General features: G+C 48.0%; 1 protein-coding gene across 1 annotated transcript; it reads left to right on the top strand.

Annotated features, from left to right (window-relative positions):
- Nucleotides 1-12487: 12487 nt before the first annotated feature.
- Nucleotides 12488-14110, top strand: LOC124699385 (protein ROH1-like). Its single transcript, XM_047231699.1, has one exon. The coding sequence runs from the start codon at nt 12622-12624 to the stop codon at nt 13846-13848; it is 1227 nt and encodes a 408-aa protein (XP_047087655.1). The 5' UTR covers nt 12488-12621; the 3' UTR covers nt 13849-14110.
- Nucleotides 14111-19346: the final 5236 nt, after the last annotated feature.

The following is a 19346-nucleotide window of genomic DNA, read 5'->3' as shown; positions in this document are numbered from 1 at the left end:
AATGGCCATGTTCGCACGTTGGCGCTGTTCGGCATCCCGATAACTCGCTCCCTCCTCGGCTACCAGCTGGTGGTGTGGGGCTACTGGCGTGGTTTTTGAATAAAGGTGGTTGTCCTGAGATTTTAAATCGCGTCAAGATGATGAACTGTCGGATGCATGTCTCCATCGACCTGCTTGGAGTGTCGTATTTCAGAAGGCTCCACTGATGAATTCCATTGGACGATTCATGCCTGGGGGAGGAGGGCGGCGGGGGGGGGGGGGGGGGGGGAACACATAAGAAGTTAAAAGTATTACCTTCCCCATGGTGAAAATTCAATGTCTGACTTTAATTGATTGTGTCTAGCAAAGGCCTTGCGGAAAGAATTGTTTTGCAAGCGAGGACTTTCTCCAGGGTGAAACCTAAGATCTTTGATCGAACGACGATGACGCATTTGCACCGTTTCCTTCTTGAAGGCGCCAATTTAGGATAAGTTGGACTTCTGGTGTCGTCCTGGTGGTGGTAGAACTGTTGTTTTAAGGAATGGATCACTATAGCGAAATTTTTCTTTTCTGTAATTCTTTTTTTAGTTGTGTGCATCCGTAATGCCGCTAGAGCAATGCGTTGTTACAGATGCTAGATGTAATTGGTATCTCCGCAATATTAATATATGCTCTTTGTCGAAAAATGTTATTCACCTACCCGTACGCAGTTGCATACATATACATATATAGTGTTTTAATAATTTTATTTCCCATACTTTTTTGTCGATATATATATATCAATAGTTTCATATAAGTTAAAAATATCAACTAATTATTTCTACCCAAGTTAATTGGAATGCGACTCCTTGTGAGGTGTGCGCTGGCCTATGCTGGCAAGTTGACGGGCTAGCCAAGTTCTCGAGCTAGTGTGTTTTTCAGTGCTGCTAGGATTTTGCGGATTAGTCTGTCGTGATCGCGGTTCTCTAGGCTATGGCCTTCCTCGACCTTGTCTCTTGTCTGTATTGGCTTGGGTGAAAACCTAGATTCGATATTTGTAATCGGATTCGACTTTTGGACATGGATCGGGCGGCGACGAGACCATTGATGTCGCTACCTTATTGGAGGCGATGTTCTTGGAGTTTCGACTCACAGTTGGAGCGCGGACCAATTACACGTTTGCATTGGCTCTATCCGGTAGATCCTACGTGCCACTGGATAACTGAGAGTGGTGCATCCACCTCAGAGGGAGATGCTACATGATCCATTCATGGATGTATCGCCAGTTCCCTTCTTGTTTCCCAGGCAAACAAACGATCGATCAGCTCGTGGCCGTCAGTGTCAGGTATGTTCACTGTGGTGTCCGTATGCTACTCAAATCAAACGGGTGACAGGGCAGAAACGCTGGAAATTTCCGAAGCCACGACCGATGACGGCTAATTTACCAGTTCAGTCAGAATCTGGACCGGCCAGGTATTGGTAGAAAAGATATTAATCCACTATGTATGAGACTGAATATATAGAACTCGGCGACACATGAGCTTGGATATCTGTCCGCACGGGTGTCCTCGTGATCTGAACCCAAACTATTGGCGAAATGGCCAGATATTGACCGGCCTGCTTGAATACATGCAACTGGCGGCTGAAAATAGTGGGACCGTGTGTGGTACTGCTAAATGAAGGCTTGATACATGAGCCTTTGGTCAGATCGGACTGCAGTGCTTGTCGGATGGTAATTTTTCGGGTTACTGCGGTGGGCTAGATTAAGTACACGGCCGCCAAGGGATTCATTGACCTACTGTTATGCGTGTTGGTAAACATCATGGCGGAAGCTACTCGGGCGTGCGAATAAAATGAACAATCCTCCACGGATTTGTGAAATAAATTAATAAATCGCCCGATCTTCGATATTACAAACCTAACACGATTGGGAGGCAAACTGGTAGAAATTTGTGAAATAAAAGATTCCCTAGAACTCTTTAGAGGAGCAAATTTACGCCGCTAACGGGAAGAGCTGACTCTAGCCGAAACACCTAAATCGGTAAGCGGCGCATATCTAGGCAACCGAGGAGCAAATATCTTCCATCCCCTCCTATATTTGCTCGGCGGCCGACCGAGGAGCAAATCTATCCCCATAGCCGTACCGCCCACCGTACCATCTCCGGCTGCCGCCAAACCAATCCCCATCGTCGCCAAACCCATCCCCATGGCTGGATCTTCCCGCTGTCGCTCGCCTCCGACCATCCACAGCGCCAGCCGCAACCGCCCATCGCTGCGTCGCCGAACTAGCGCCCCCGCTGACCTCCCGCCGCCACCGCTTAGCCGCTACCACAGCGTGCGGCAACGCGAGTGGAGAACCTCGGTGGCCGAAATCACCGACCAGAACACCGACGGAGGAGGAGGCGGCAAGGACGACGACGACCTCAACTTATGAGCGTTCGATAACTTGGCGGTGGAGCAGGAGACGGCAACGATGATGACGCGGCATCCGTTGATTAACTAGTTTACTTAGTTCAAGCTCTAGTTTTAGTTTGTTAGTTTAAATTTTGTTTATGTTTTAGTTTATTTCTGTGAGCTATGTGCAAATTGTAGTCGAAATCGTTTAAATCCTACGAAATTTATGCAAATGGTTAACTAGTTTTAGGGGATTGGATCTGGCGGCCACCGTTAAGAGGAGCAAAATTTTGCTCCACGGTTAGCTCCTCTGTATTTTAGTGGATTAATTAGAAATACCCTACTACCTCCATACCGAATTAATGGGTAATTACGCACTTCGATAAACAAGTTTGCAATAAAATAAGATATACATCACAAAATTATATTATTGAAAACATTTTTTGAGTGCGATCCAACGGTATAATTTTTGTGGTATATATCTCATATTTTGTTCACCAAATTTATAATTAAACTTGTTTCTCAAAATACGTAATTGCCCATTAATCCGGTATGGAGGTAGTATATTAATGCTAACTACGCCTTGATTTAGCACACATAACCTAGCTAATCGGAGACACTAACACAAACTAGACCGATCAAAGGTGGTCCGGCTCCATTTACTCCAACGGCTTGTACGATCTGCCTTGTGCTGCTGTTCTGTCAGGGACCAGCTTCCACCTCCTGTTCATCCGCTCAGATACGCGTTCGATACATTAAATTGCGCTATGAATACGTTGGCCAGTCCTTATGCCCGAATCTTGTGCCCGAATCTTGTGCTGCTAGCTGCCGTAGATGCGGCAGGTTCAAATGCCGTTCGGTTCAACATCGACTTTTCCACTATGTATGTTCATGCATCGATCTATGGAACCTTCAGAATTCTTGCGTTTCTAGAAGCCTCCGATAGATATATCCGGTAGATGCCGACTAGGACCTGGCCACAATAACAGTGGACGATGAACAGAAAGGGCAAGTGTCTCCACACCCATCCGTCCCCATTCCACTGAGGTTGACCCCTTGCCTTCCCTCGCGAGCTCACACTATCACTATGGAGTACCGTATATCAAAGCCGGCCGCTGTCAAGTGTGCCCGTCCGTCCGTCCGCCCCCGGAATACCCGGTCACGTCACCAACACGTACGTACGTCCACGCTGCGTGTGATCCTAGCCTTGTGGTTAGAGAATAGTAGTACGGAGTATCACGGAATGTTCAACGGATCTAAATATCTCTCAGAATTCTTTTTTGTCCTTTTGCCATTCATTCATGTCGTTCAACTACCGTACACAATTATATGCCAATACTTTTTTATTAATTAATTCATTTATACCGTAAATTTCACCATCTATTAATAATCATTCATAGCACTACAAAGAACCCAAAAAATATTAAAGATTATTAATCGGTCCATAGACCACCTAGCGACATCTGCAAGAGCTGAAGGCGCCCCGCTGTACTCGCCCCTCCATCACCGGAATCAGGCAAACCTTGTCGTGGTAGAGTTTGTTGTAGTAGACAAGCGGGAGGCCCAAACGTTGGAAGAGACATACCTGAAACCACACCAACGAACGTTGAAACCGACTAGATCCCAGAAGATCCACATGACGCACAACTCCACACGCCCTCCGCCGATGCTATGCGTACCACCGGAGTGAGGATAGGGCAGGGAGTAGCCGCCGCCTCAACATCTTAAAAAATAAGTACACTAAAAATAGTGTAAACAAAGAACATAAACCCTCCTACAGGTGAGTTGTTGTGGTCCACCACACCTCCAAAGCCCCAAGGCCACCGGAGGTGGAGCGGACCGGCGGCAACGATAACGGGAGGGATGAAACCCCAGATGGGTTTTGTAAGTTCATGGAACTTTATTGAATTATATCTCGTGCAACTGGTAAAAAAGAAAGAAAAACAAAGGGATCAACTAACCAAACCTTCCTCAAACCCTGTACGGCTCCGTAGCGAGCAAGCTCACCTGCAGCTCCATTAGCTTCTCGCGGATAATGCTAGATAGTCGACATGCTAAGTAAAGCTATTAGCTGCTGGCAGTCATCAATAATTACCACACTTGTACCTCCATACTCATCAGGATCGAGTATAGCTCACACCGCATCCATGGAGTTTGACCCAACCATCAACAGTTGACATCCAACCTGCTTCACGAGTTTCATGTATAGCGAACAAAGACATTACTTCCATTGATGCAACATCGATTGCATGTGTATTATAATCGCAACATGCTACAACAAAATTTCCTCCAAAATCCGGCGGGATAGCCCCATAGGCCCCTTCCCCATGAGTCAGGCGGGAAGGACGCATCCACATTCAGTTTCATCACACCCGGAGCAGGTTTTGTCCAAATTTATACCCAACTTAATTGACACAAATTTAGTTTGGAGGAAAAGTTATATGTCTTTGTAGATGTTTAAGTGAATTCATTCCTCTTACACATCCGACGACCATTATCCCGACAAAAGAAAAAAAAAAGGTCTGATAACTTTTGGATTCTCTCGCGTAAGTTTAAAATACTTCTACGACATTTTCATCAATTCTATCGGTTATACAGTTGTTGGGAGACATTTTTTTCAAATACAAAAAGTTCAGAAGATTATGAAAAAGAACATGCAGATGGCAACATATTACTAACAATAAAAGTCGTGAAAAATTATTTTGGAGCCATCCACACCCTACAATTAGTCCTACCACCACACACATTTCTGAAAAGTGAGGAGCCGCGAAGCCCAAGTGGGGGCGGTGCAAATCTGGATAACGTAGCTTAGCTATCTAGGCGCGGTTGATAGTGCTCGTGTTAGGCTGTCAAGTACTTGGAGATTTGGTTCGCCATGCCGCAATCGGCGAGGCATTCTCTATTGCCTCACAAGATCTTGGGGAAAAAAGTCTCCCGTGCTAGGAGTGTCCGGCCGCCGTATTAAGTTGTGATGACGCCCTACCGAACGTTAGGCGGATCCATGCAAATGGATCGTGCGAGCACTTTAAGCCTCGCGTTTGTTTTATAGCCTAGCTGTTGATGACGATTCTCTTATTCCAGGATATTTTTCTTCGATTTTCTAGGGCTTTTGCTTTCTAATGTTGCTGAGCTGTGGATGTCGTTGACAATGGGGACGAGTGCCACTACATCGGTTTACAAGCATATAAGTTGTAGAAACCATTCAGTCAAAACTTTCTAACATAGAGAACCAACTTGAGGTTGGGTGGTTAGGAGGATGGTTGTATCCCCAGCCCACCAGAGTTCAAATCCCAGGTTTGACATCTGTGTGTCTTATAAAAGGCGGAATATTCATTTAGTGGGAGATGATACGTCTCCGACGTATAGATAATTTCTTATGTTCCATGCAACATTATTGATGATATCTACATGTTTTATGCACACTTTATGTCATATTCGTGCATTTTCTGGAACTAACCTATTAACAAGATGCCGAAGAGCCAGCTTCGTTGTCTCTGCTTTTGGTTTCGAAATCCTAGTAACGAAATATTCTCGAATTGGACGAAATCAACGCCCAGGGTCCTATTTTGCCACGAAGCTTCCAGAAGACCGAAAGAGAGTCGAAGTGGGGCCACGAGGTGGCGACACACCAGGGCGGCGCGGCCCAGGCCCTGGCCGCGCCGACCTATGGTGTGGGCCCCTTGTGTGGCCCCCCGCGTTGCCCTTCCGCCTACTTAAAGACTCCGTCGCGAAACCCGCAGTACCGAGAGCCACGATACGGAAAACCTTACTGAGACGCCGCCGCCGCCAATCCCATCTCGGGGGATTCTGGAGATCTCCTCCGGCACCCTGCCGGAGAGGGGATTCATCTCCCGGAGGACTCTTCACCGCCATGGTCGCCTCCGGAGTGGTGAGTGAGTAGTTCACCCCGGGACTATGGGTCCATAGCAGTAGCTAGATGGTTGTCTTCTCCTCATTGTGCTTCATTGTTGGATCTTGTGAGCTGCCTAACATGATCAAGATCATCTATCTGTAATGCTATATGTTGTGTTTGTCGGGATCCGATGGATAGAGAATACTATGTTATGTTAATTATCAAGTTATTACCTATGTGTTATTTAAGATCTTGCATGCTCTCCGTTATTAGTAGAGGCTCTGGCCAAGTTTTCGCTATTAACTCCAAGAGGGAGTATTTATGCTCGATAGTGGGTTCATGTCTCCGTGAATCTGGGGAGTGACAGAAACCCCTAAGGTTATGGATGTGCTCGTTGCCACTAGGGATAAAACATTGATGCTATGTCCGAGGATGTAGTTATTGATTACATTACGCACCATACTTAATGCAATTGTCCGTTGTTTTGCAACTTAATACTAGAAGGGGTTCGGATGATAACCTCGAAGGTGGACTTTTTAGGCATAGATGCATGCCTGGATAGCGGTCTATGTACTTTGTCGTAATGCCCAATTAAATCTCACTATATTTATCATGACATGTATGTGCATTGTTATACCCTCTCTATTTGTCAATTGCCCGACTGTAATTTGTTCACCCAACATGCTTTTATCTTATGGGAGAGACACCTCTAGTGAACTCGTGGACCCCGGTCCATTCTTTTATACTCGAAATACAAATCTACCGCAATACTTGTTCTTTACTGTTTTCTCGCAAACAATCATCTTCCACACAATACGGTTAATCCTTTGTTACAGACAAGCCGGTGAGATTGACAACCTCACTCGTTTCGTTGGGGCAAAGTACTTTGGTTGTGTTGTGCAGGTTCCACGTTGGCGCCGAATCTCCGGTGTTGCGCCGCACTACATCCCGCTGCCATCAACCTTCAACGTGCTTCTTGACTCCTACTGGTTCGATTAAACCTTGGTTTCTTACTGAGGGAAACTTGCCGCTGTGCGCATCACACCTTCCTCTTGGGGTTCCCAACGGACGTGTCAACTACACGCATCAGGAGACGACGTTTCCATCGACAGCGAGGCGCCTTTGGTGACTTCGTCAATTTCAAGATCCAATCCACCGGCTCAGTCTTCCGGAGGTGCTCATAGGGGTTGGGTGTGCGTGTGTGCGTTCATAGGGGTGAGTGTATGCGCGTGTATGTGAACCTCTGCGTTTGTACTATGTTTCTAAAAAAAAACTTTCTAACATAAATGATGTACTCGACAAGTTGGTGAAAATGACATTTTATCAACCATCGCGCCCCTCTCTCTGGGATGGCTCGGGGGAAATCCTAGCCACCACCCTTGTCACCCCCTCTCCCCTCCACCTCTCCTCGCCGCCACCGGAGGAGTGTGTCAGGCTAAAGCCAGTGCCAAAGATGGCGGCGACATGGCAAGCCCCGAGCACTACAACAACTTCCCCCGAGGTTCAAGGTGGATATGGTGTCCTCCGTAGCTTGTCCTCCTATCCGAGGTTGCACGGCCGTCAGCGTGTGTGCCTGGCTATTTGGGGGGGGGGGGGTCTTATGTCTTCACATTTCTTGTTGCGTTTGAGCGCGTCTCCCGTGGAAGTTGATGGTGAGGCCGGGTTCTCTAGCTCGAGGAGAAGTGACGATGATGACACATGGGTTCTTTCGCAGTGGTTTGTTTCCACTTGACGGCGTGTGTCGCATCATTTTTGTGTGTCTGTTTAGCCCACCATGTTGTACCGGTTTTCGCTACCCGATAATTAACAAGGCTCTTCTTAATCAATGATTTTTTTTGAAAAGATCGTAGATTGGATTAATGGACTCTCCATTTATACCCATGTTGGCAAGGTTGCATATTTTTTTGCGAAAAGGTTGCATATTTATTTACGAACTAATAATGGAGCAGCTGGCTTCTTGTATTATCCACAGCACAACACAGAAGTCCCCCTCTTGACCATCGCGATAAATAAACAAAATATTTAGGCAAGCTGCAGCAGCTAATAATCCACTAGTCTTCTTGTTGTTGCGAAACCAAGTTGCTACTAAGCTGTGCTGTGCTGACCTATTGCTTGGAAATGATCCACGAGTCTATTGCTGCTTCCTAGTTGCTAGTTGATTCTTTGTAAATGATCTTGACTGTTAGTGCCAAGATCTTTTCCATTGCTCTGTTTGCTTTTGTTGATTTTCAAATGAATTTGGCCTAATTCCCTTGATCCTGTTTACTGTTAAAGTTGTAATGTTGCTATCAGTTCTCTTTGCCTTGCTTCATAGTTCAACAAAATTGGATGTTAAACAGTGCCACTCTTACTGTTGCTGGTCATTTGTCACTTGGTCATTTAGTTGGTGATCTTGGTCCCTTGATTTCTTTCTGATTTGCCTTTTTTTTTTCTCAAACAGTGGTTCTAGGATTATTCCTAGAGTCTATTTCTCAAGCCCATACAGTAATATGCCTCACCAATTTGGTGGTGGTAACATTTTAACAATAACCATTCCTTTTTTTTAGTTGTGTATGTGTGCAAGTTTGAAGACTAGAGATTGAAGACTCCTTAGTCTAGTTTTAATATAGGTTTACTATTCATTATATTCAAATTTGTAAACAATCGAATTTGTAATTTTCTTTTTATTCAACTTATATGTAAAGACAATGTAATGTCTTAGATATCAATAAAATGGGTGTTTACTTTGTTTTATAAGTTCTTTACTTCAATTTTTGAGTTATAGGATGATTTGAATTCAAATTTGAATGTAAGATTCAAATTCTAGTTTTTGGATTCAAATAACCCTTGATGTTATTTTTTTCCATGTTTTCTCTTTTGTGGTAAATATCAACAAAGGTTATCTCGAAACCAAACATTTGTCGAGATGATAACCCTAATTCATCAACTCATATGAGGTTTCTCGATCACTTTGAGTTTTTAATCGAAGATAAAAATTCCCCTCCCATCCACTTTTTAAGGTGAATGCACAAATCCTAAATTTACCCTCGCGTGCCCTAGAAACATGGGGTGTTACAAGTGGACATGTGGGCCGACAGACTTCGGTTTCGTTAGTGAGGCAGCTGGCCAAGGTTGCGGCAGTCGCTATGCAGCATGCCCATTGGATCGTTGTGGTATGTTTATGGTTTGAAGTCGGAGCTACTGCGGATGATGGGGTCCCTTTGGTTGGGTTGCGACGATGAATAGTTGCAGATAGTCTCGCCCGATGATCCTTGGTGGTGCCATATTTGCCTTCTTCCCATTCGTAGCTCGCCATCGGACCCAATGGTGCACGGCCGTTGACTACACACTCATGTTGCGGTGTGCGCATCTCCCGTGGGAGTCGGTGGCGAAGTCGGGTTCCCGCGGTAACTAGCCGTGCAATTCTCCTCTTCTTGATCGACAAAAAATCAAAGTTGTTTAGGTTGTTGCTTTTTCAAAATAAAAACTTAGATTGGTGTAACGGAGCCATCTATACCCGTGTTGGCAAGGTTGCATAGCACATCCGTCCATAATTTTTTTTGTTTAACTTGTGACATCTTTTTATGGATGGAGAGAGTATTTTTATTCGGAGTAATGCATCAGCTGTCTTCTTGTCTTATCCACAGCACACAAGTCCCCCTCTTGACCACGGTGATAGATAAACAAAATATTTATGCAAGCTGCAGCAGCTAATAATCCACTAGTCTTGTTGTGAGGAAACCAAGTTGCTGCCAAGCTGCAAGCCGGCGACCTCTTCCGAGTTTATAATTTGGAGAAATTGACCTGTTCCGTTTGAACGCAGCACCAACACAATCCGCACGTACTCCCGTCAGTTGAGCTGCTGCTGCTAGCTGCAGTCCAGCCAGCCCTTGGACGTGGCCCGCGCGCCTGCCTCGGTGACCGTTTCCGCATCCCCGGCTGACAACTGGGCCCCACGGCCCCCTCCGCCGCGGGCCCACGCGCGGTCAAACCGGTGCCGGCAGCGTTGGCCGCGTCCGCGTGCCCGTGCGCCCGATCGATAAACAAAACTTTCCCCAAACTGCCCCGGGTCGGTGGGCGTCGCGGAAGGGGCAGCACGGTAAAAGCTCACCGCGGCGGAGGAGCGCAACGTGGGAACGTTCTGTCCGCGTGCACGCGGCCAGGGTGGGGCCCGCATGGCGGCCTCGGGCGCCGTCGGGCGCGTCCAGGCCGCGTCGCGTCGCCCGCGTTCGCCTCGGTTTCTTTTACGTTTCCGATTCTTTCGCGTACGCTTTCTTTCCCATCGGCGGAGATCGTGGGCGCGCGCGCGCGCGGGCGAGGCGACTGACCGGGCTGGGGTTATGATGGAACTGGGTTGGGTTGGATCGGTCTAATGCTTTCTTAATCTGTCCCGTGATTTCTTATAAACTTAAAATACAAGCAAACAAGCGTGTGCACGCCTCCTGGTTTCTTTTCACAATGGTCCTTTTGCAATTCTGCCCAATGAGGACTTGGCATTTCCATGGACAGGAATACGTTGTGTTGAGCTTCATGTGACATGCAAGAAATGTTAAAATTGACAATAATAACAAATTTTCAATTGACAATAATTTGACAGATAGACACCCCCTCCGGGCCCTTACGAGTCAAATAGATAGACCTGGCTCACTCCCTCTCTTCTAAAGTGGTGTTGCCATCCGTCGTGGAAGAGAGAGTGATGCTACCGGAATGTCCAACGTCGTACTTTCGGTTGCCGTTTGCCCTAGTGGCATTTTAATTGGCACGATGTCAGTAGGGCTCATCCCAAATGCTTCGGCCTAGTCCTCCCCAGGGACGGAGCCAGCAGGGGGCTGGCTGGGGCCATGGCCCCCTCATGGTGGAAATTTTTGTGAAAACCCCCTTTACTAATATGCTGATTTTACCTGTAATTTTACCTAAATTTAGCTATATGGCCCCCTCCAAGAAATTTTGCATGTATTTAGCCCCCCTTGTGTCACTTTCCTGGCTCCGTCCCTGGTCCTCCCTCCGCATGCCTTGGTTCAATGGTCGCATCTCATGTGATGTGCAACACATGTTCAATGTGAAAATAAAATCGACATATAGACTCTCGTCTCCATCCCCTTTAGTCTCCACTGCACCCTCTCGCATTCGAAAAGGATAACCTGGCTCAATCCATCTCTCTTCTACAGCGGCGTTGCCATCCGTCGTGGACAAGAGAGTGCGGCACACTGATGCACAACGTAGTTTAGGTTCAACCTTGCCCTCATGGTGTTTTGATGTCGTGCTAGTAGGGACCGCACTCCACAGCCCGAATGCTTTCGAGCGGTGATGGGGGCGTTGGACTTGTCCTCCCTCTGCATGTCCTGCTCCGGTGGCCGGAGCTGAAAGGTGATGGAGGATCTATGACTATTGCTAAACAAAATAAGCTCGGTTCTCCACTAAATCTAGTGGATTTGGGTGGAGATGGAGGACTTGATTGCAAATCCTTTGTTAGGTTCTTTTTTTTTTGCAAAAGTTGAGTACTTATTTGTATTTTTTTTACTCTAAGGTCCTACATGTAATCTTTAACCCCACCGATTAATGCAACTCTCGTCTTTTTGAGGTATGATGATTTAGGCAAATTTTCTCATAACTTGGGTGAGTTTGCAAATGTTTACTTAGTTGTACTAATACTATCACAAGCACCATGCTACACCATATCACTTACGACCTCCATTCCAATCAATAAGGCTTATATTTTTCTAAAATTCATATTACCTAAAAGTTAACCAATTTTTTTAGAAAAGATTCATTAATACAGACAATTAAAAAATCGTGCACCCTTAGATATATCTTGAAATATATTTTCATGTAATGTCCATATAATATCATAGTTCTTGGTAGTTGTTTGGTCAAACTTCAACTTCACTTTTTATAAAAAAATAAGTTTTATTCATTGGAATAGATATAATATAATGCAACCATTTCATGGTATAATGCCAACCATTTTCGTGGTATAATCTACACAAGCCTTGAAATCAAGCATCATCCACTCCAAGGGAAGTTATAAGGAATAACTAAGTTTTCAAAGGGCCTTGTCAAAAACAGTCAAATAAAGCTAAACAAAAACCAGAAACATTCCAATTCCGAAAGAATATCACCACATGCAAATAAAGACCACAGACCGGCATTAGACAAATCCAACTGGTGCAAGTGAGTAGCTGGGAGGAACTCCTCTTCCCTAACCCCTAAATTAATCCAGCATCAGTTGGTAAACTAGTCGTCTCCCTAATCCCAATCCCATACATATATACAGGCGGGACACCCATCAGCCATCAACACCACACACAGCTCACCGCAGCCTCACACAAAACGTCGTCTCCGCCGACGGTCCGCGCCCGCTAACCCTCTCTCCTCCGCGACCCGCTTCGCCTTCTCCGGCGGAGAAAAATACCCCCACCGCGCTCTCACCGGCGACCATGCCGGCTACGGACTACCAGGGCTCGCCATCCCACTCCTCCTTCTCCTCCTTCGGCCGCTCGCTGCTCTCCCGGACCCGCGACAGCCCCGCGCACCCCACCATGCTGCCCTCCGGCGGGGAGGCCGACGTCGACGCCTTCCAGCGCCACGTCGCCGTCACCCTCGCGGACCTCAGGGACGGGGACGACTTCCTCTCCCTCGCCTGGATCCGGCGCCTCCTCCACGCCTTCCTGCAGTGCCAGGACGAGTTCCGCGTGGTCGTGGCCCAGGCGCGGCGCCGCGCCGGCGGCGGCGGGGCGCAGGCGGAGAGGCTGGTGGCGGAGTACCACGAGCGCGCCGTGAAGGCGCTCGACGTCTGCAACGCCGCCCGCGACGGCGTCGACCAGGTGCGCCGCTGGGGCCGCCTCGCCGGCATCGCGGCGTCCGTGCTGGCCGCGCCCGGCGAGATCCACGAGGGCCAGCTCCGCCGCGCGCGGAAGGCGCTCTCCGACCTCTCCGTCCTCCTCGTCGACGACGCCGCCGCCGCCGGCAGCGCCGGCGGCGTCGCCTCCTTCCTCGCCTCCCACCGCAACCGCTCCTTCGGCCGCGGCGCCCGCGCGTCCCCCTCCCGCGCCTCCTCCGTCTCCTCGTCTTCCTCCTCCTCCTCCTCCGCGCACTTCCGCTCGCTCTCCTGGAGCGTGTCCCGCACCTGGTCGGCCGCGCGCCAGCTGCAGGCCATCGGGTCCGGCCTGGCCGCCCCGCGCGCGCACGAGGCGGGGCTCGCGGCCCCGGTGTACGCCATGGGCTGCGTGCTCCACCTCGCCTCCTGGGCGCTCGTGGCGGCCGTCCCGTGCCCGGACCGCGGCGCCGCGCTCCAGGCGCACCACCTCCCCGCCGTCCCGCCGCGCGCGCCATTCGCGTGGGCGCCGCCGCTCCTCGCGCTCCAGGACCGGCTCACCGAGGAGGGGAAGCGCAAGGACAGGCGCAACTCGTGCGGCCTCCTCAAGGAAATCCACGCCCTCGAGAAGTGCGCGCAGAGGCTCGCCGAGGCAATCGACGCCGCGGCCACCCCGCTCTCCGCGGAGAGCGAGGCCGAGGTGCGGGAGGCCGCTGCCGAGCTCGCCGCCGTGTGCGCGGTCATGAAGGACGGGCTGGAGCCGCTGGAGAGGCAGGTCAGGGATGTCTTCCACCGCATTGTGCGCAGCCGCATGGAGGGTTTCGACTCGCCGATGTCCAACGCCGATTGAAGAATCCACATACATTTTGATCGCGCATTGTGCCGGTGATAGGTAGCTTCCCTGCTCGTGGTTTTTGCTCACCTGTGAGTTGTGAATTGTGATCAGGTAGTAGTATTGTGTATCCTTCTGTAAAGGAAGGGCAAAGGGAAGGAACTATCTTTGTCTTGTAAAGATGATCCCTTCTTCTCATGTTTTGATGCTGCATTTCGTGTGTATCATCAAATTTTGTTAGTCGTGTGCGGCTAATTCTTCAGTCACTTTGTGTTTGAAAGATCTGTGAGATCGCTTTGGAAATGTGTCCTACTGTCCTTCAACTTTAGAATGTTAGCAAAAGAAGAGATATGGGGGGAAATATTGCAGTGATATGACAATTGGGTAGTTCTTGAGTCTTATCCCCAATCTTTCATGTCTGTGTTATCTAGAACTTTTTTCACTGAACATTAGCCCAGTGCATTGTTCTTGCTGCTCTCTCTCCAGAGAAATGATCAAATGCCTCAATCCATGTTTTCATGCAACAAATTGTCAAATGTGTAATTCTTGACTCTATAGCACAATTCTTTCATGTTCCTGTTATCTGGAACTTTTCGCTCTGAACATAGCTGAAGGCATTTATTTTTGTACTATTAATTTGTCCAAAGAAATGCTCAAACGACTCAATTGATGTTTTTCTTGGTAATCAAATTTCTTTTCCCAGTTCTCTATATGTGGATTGTATGTATGCTTATCAGTAGCAAAAGTTACTCAGGAATAAAATTCCCAGTATGTATAACTTAACTTTTACAGTTAGTAAAATAGTATGTGCAGAGTAACAGATTGTAGATCACAAACACTTCAACTGAATGAAATGTCTTATGATCAATAGTCAGGACTCATGTCTGTGAGATCGATTTGGGAATCTGTCCTATAATTCTAGAAGGAAACAGAAGAAGAGAAACAATTATGTTATTCCTGACTCTAGTCGCCAATCTTCCATGTTTATGTTATCTGGAGCGTTTTCAGTCTAAACATAGCTTAGAGCATCTTCACCGGCGCCTCCATAGCGGTTCCGATAGCGATTTGGGGCCGGGAGCGAAAATAAGCTCACACCGGCGTTCCAAGCGGCGTCGGCGATTTTTCGAGCCCAATAGAAGCGCCGGCAACCCCGTGACGGTCCCTTGGCCAAGGGCGTGAATCGGGCGTGCCGGCGCTTCGCGAGGCTGAAAGTTTTGAGCGTGGGAGCCGCCTGTCAGCCACACATCCCAAAAATCGACGCTAGCGGGGAGTGGCGGGACCGACACGTCAGTGACACATTCAATTTAACCTAACCGTCGCCTACCTCATGACGGAAGTTATTGGGGCGAAGCGGCGGTGCAGTTTCCGCATACGCGCACCAAACCGTCCCGTCGCGCCTTGCTCTTCGTGTCGGCGTTAATGAGCGCCACCGCTGTTCGGCCTCCCTCCGGCCTATAAAAAGGGCCGCCTCTCATTGTCTCTCCTACACACAAACCCTAGTGCCTCTCTCCCCAACCCTAGCCGCCACCATCTGAAGAGACGACGCCATGTCTGGTCGAGGCCAAGGTCGCGGTCGTGGTCGTGGCCGCGGCAGAGCTGCACGCTCGCCGTCGCCCGCGACGCCGTCGTCTTCATCGTCGGATCTGCAGGAGGAGGAGTGACCGGTGGTGTTCGAGTTCGTCGCCGTCCTCAAGGGCGACCCGCACGCCATCCAGAGGCTGCCGGACACGTTCGCCGACTTCGTCGTCGGCGACGGACAGGGCTCGCTGCATCTGCAGGAGGCTGCATGCGGCTGCTGCCAGTGGATCGTGGACGTGATCTACGACGCGCGCGGCAAGATGAACATCCACATCGGCTGGGAGAAGTTCGCGCTACCACCACCTCGAAGACGGCTTCGTGCTCATGTTCTCCTACCTTGGCGAGCGGGACATGAGCGTCAAGGTGTTCGACGAGACGCGCTGCCGCCGCCACTACCACGGCGACAACGCCGAGGAGGATGGCGGCTGAGTGTTGTTTCTTCGCAGCGCAAATAGGCACGCATGGTTTTGGATGTTTTACTCGAAACAACCAACAGGAGCACCGTCACCAGCTGTATTTTTCAGTTTGGGTGACTGGGTGTGCCCTCGAGTGTTCTTTCTTGGCAGCGAACACACGAAATCTGCGATGACCGGTCTAGTTAGGTTTAGTTATTTTGCAATATTTTAGATTTGTGTCAACCATGGTTCAAACTATGTATTATTTTGTGGAAAATCATGTTCCAAACTATATCTTCGTGTAAACCACGTTCCCAATTATGTACTCCCTCCGTTCCTTTCTATAGTGCCTATAGATTTTTGGCATTTGTTTCATAATATAAGGTTGTTGAAAGATCGAGATGTTGCCTAGAGGGGGCGGGGGGGTTGAATAGGCAATTAAAAACTCTTGCGGATTTGTCTTGTAAGAGTGCGGAATTAAACTAACGTTTAATTTACAAGCACAAACCCTAAGTATGCTAAGCTCAACTAAGTGTAACAATAGCAACTAGAGCTAAGCAAGATAGGCGCAAGATATATGTAGAACAAGTGATAGCAAGATATATGAACTTCAAGCACGATGGCTATCACAAAGAAAAAGAGCTCGGGTATAGAAATAACCGAGGCACGCGGAGACGAGGATGTATTCCCGTGTTCCCTTCCTTTGCAAGAAGGTACGTCACGTTTGGAGGAGTGGAGGTCCCACGAAGGATTCCCCGCGCCACGAAGGCTCACCCTATTCTCCGAACCACACCCACGAAGGATAATGGCCCTTTCCTTATGGTTAGCTTTTCCTCCGCTCCGGAGATGGCAAGCTCCACAACCACTTCACAAGCTCCACGAAGGAGAAGCCCGGGCCTCTTCACAATCTTCTTGAAGAGATCACCGGAGCACCAATCACCAAGCCAACTAGGAGGTCTCCCTCCAACAGTAACAAGCTCACGGTCTCTCACTCGAACTAATCGTGGTAGAGAGCTCAACACTATGCAATGATGCAAAGCAAGAACACTAGAGGTGTTCAAATCCTTCACTTTCAAATCCCACCCAAACAACAAATGCTAGGATGAGATTGGAGAGGAAGAACAAAGGGGAAAGTTAATAAAAGACTCCAAGATCTAGATCCCAAGAGTTCCCCTCACTTAGAGGAGAAATGGATTGGTGGAAGTGTAGATCTAGATCTCCTCTCTTAGATCCCTCAAGAATGAGCAAGAATCATGGGGGGAGACAAGAGAGAGAGCAAGTTCTTCAAAGGCAACAATGGAGGTGAGAGAATAGAAGAACTAACTTAGCCCAAGATGGAAGAAGGGCTATTTATAGCCCAAGAGCAAATATAACCGTTGGGGAAAAGTTGGGCTGAGTCAACCATCGAGGAGGCCGGTCAACCGGGCCTGGGGCCGAACCGTCCGGTCCAGGGCCAGATCAGACCGGGCCACAGACCGGACCAGCCGGTCCAAACCGGTCGGTAGGCCGGATCCCGACCGGGGTCACTTTGTGTCGTCCAGGAGGTCATCCGGTTGTCCCCCGGTTGGCGCCCGGTTGGCGACCGGTCGACCGGACGGCACGCCGAGCCCGCCGGTCTGTAGGCCGGCTGACCGGGCAGAAGACCGGAACCGGCCGGTGCATGGGCCGGTCCGACCGGGTCCCTGACCGGGTGAGCAGGAAAACATGTTATACAAAAACTGTGATAACTTTTGTGTCCGGACCCCGATTGACATGAAACCAATTTTGTTGGAAATATGGAGACTCCTCACAGAACATTTTTAGATGATTTTAGAGAGGGAGTCTCCCACCGTCAAGAAACGGTGAAGACGTCCAAACTCGAAAACGCAATAGAAGATGCATGCGGATTCCGTTTTCGATGAATTTGGGCTTGTTGTAAAGCTAGCAACAAGCTCAAGAACCTTACACAGAGAAACACCAAGATGCAATAGGGATATGCAAAGTATGCAAAGGATTGAGCTCCCTAAGACGATGCGATCAAGTTACCCAATCGAAAGCCCCTCTTGATAGTGCGGCTATCTATCCTATAATCCGGTCTCCCAACAACCACCTTGAGACCGGTAGAAGGAAAACCTAGCAAGGCCATACCTTTGCCTTACGCATCCCGCTTGATCTTGATGATAGCTCTTCAAGCTCCACTCAAACCGGAATGCCTCACTTGATCATCGTCGCTTCGTGAAGACTCACACATTTTCCCTCATACACCATGATGGGAAAGCTCTACTGATGCACATCTTCACATGTACATTATCACCAAATGGACGGCAAGCTTCAAGCATGTGATCCACTCAAGATGCTCATCTTGAACTTGCCCAACTCAACCTTGTATCTTCTCATACTCATTTAAGATAGAGCATGGCTAATATTGAGTTCCACATAAGAACTCCATCTTCATTTCTTCTTCTTGATCATATCACATATATATCTTCATACCAATGATCTTGATGCCAATACACAAGGTATACCTTTATCTTCATGGCATCCATACTTGAATCCAACACATGGAGTACAAGTAGTACCAATGGAATATTCCTTCATATAAACTCAATGAAAACATTAGTCCATAGGGGTTGTCATTAATTACCAAAACCACACATAGGGGCAATATACCCTTACAGTTGTAGCTTAGCTTTTTTCAATTACCCCCTCCCCGTTCAGCTCCCAAATCGTTCAGCTCCCAAATTTGTTATGGTAAGTTAGGAAGATATGGATTTCCCAAATTTTACATTTATCTCAAATCGTTCAGCTAGGGGTCTTGTGTAAAAAATACTCTTACGCTAATTTTCGTATTAGTTTGTGGAATAGAATGTTTCTTCTCTTTATTCGTTTTTCTATGCTTTTATTTTTGATTTTAATTCAAAACATCTATTGGGGGCGCTGGTTTGGGGACGCCGGTGTGGGAACAACTCTCCTAAATAGAGGAGGTGCCGGCGCCTCTGCCGGTAATTTTTTGGGGGGCACCGGTGGAGATGCTCTTAGGACTTAGGGTACTATTGTTCTTGGCACTCTTAATTTGTCCAAACAAATGCACAATAAATGTTTTTTCCCAGTTCTCTATATGTGGTTGTATGTGTGCTTATCAGGAGCAAAAATGGGCTTCCCTTCTCGTGGTTTTTGCACACTTGTGAGTTGTGATCGGGAAGTAGAAGTAAGTATAAAAATGTGTATCGTTCTGTAAAGAAAGGGAACTATCTTTGTGCAAAGATGATTCCTTCTCCTCATGTTTTGATGCTGCATTTGGTGTGTATCATCAATTTTTTGTTACCCATGTGTGTGCTGCTAATCCTTGAGTCACTTTGCGCGTTGAAGATCTGTGAGATCGCTTTGGAAATGTGCCCCCTTTAATTCTAGAATGTCAACAAAAGGAGATGACGAGTAAATAATATTGTACTGATTTAATGAATGTATTATTTTTTACTATAATTCCTAATTTACCATGGTTGTGTTATCTGGAACGTTCTCACGCTGAACATCAGCTTAAGGCATTGTTCTTGGTACTCTTAA

The sequence above is a fragment of the Lolium rigidum genome, chromosome 3 (genome assembly GCF_022539505.1).
Source record: "Lolium rigidum isolate FL_2022 chromosome 3, APGP_CSIRO_Lrig_0.1, whole genome shotgun sequence".
NCBI classification, from domain to species: Eukaryota; Viridiplantae; Streptophyta; class Magnoliopsida; order Poales; family Poaceae; genus Lolium; species Lolium rigidum.
The sequence above is the reverse complement of the archived record's forward strand: the minus strand, read 5'-3'. Positions and strand labels throughout refer to the sequence as shown.

What these genes read in the sequence shown, in the direction of transcription:
- LOC124699385 (XM_047231699.1), top strand. Translation starts at nt 12,622, where the DNA reads ATGCCGGCTACGGACTACCAGGGCTCGCCATCCCACTCCTCCTTCTCC.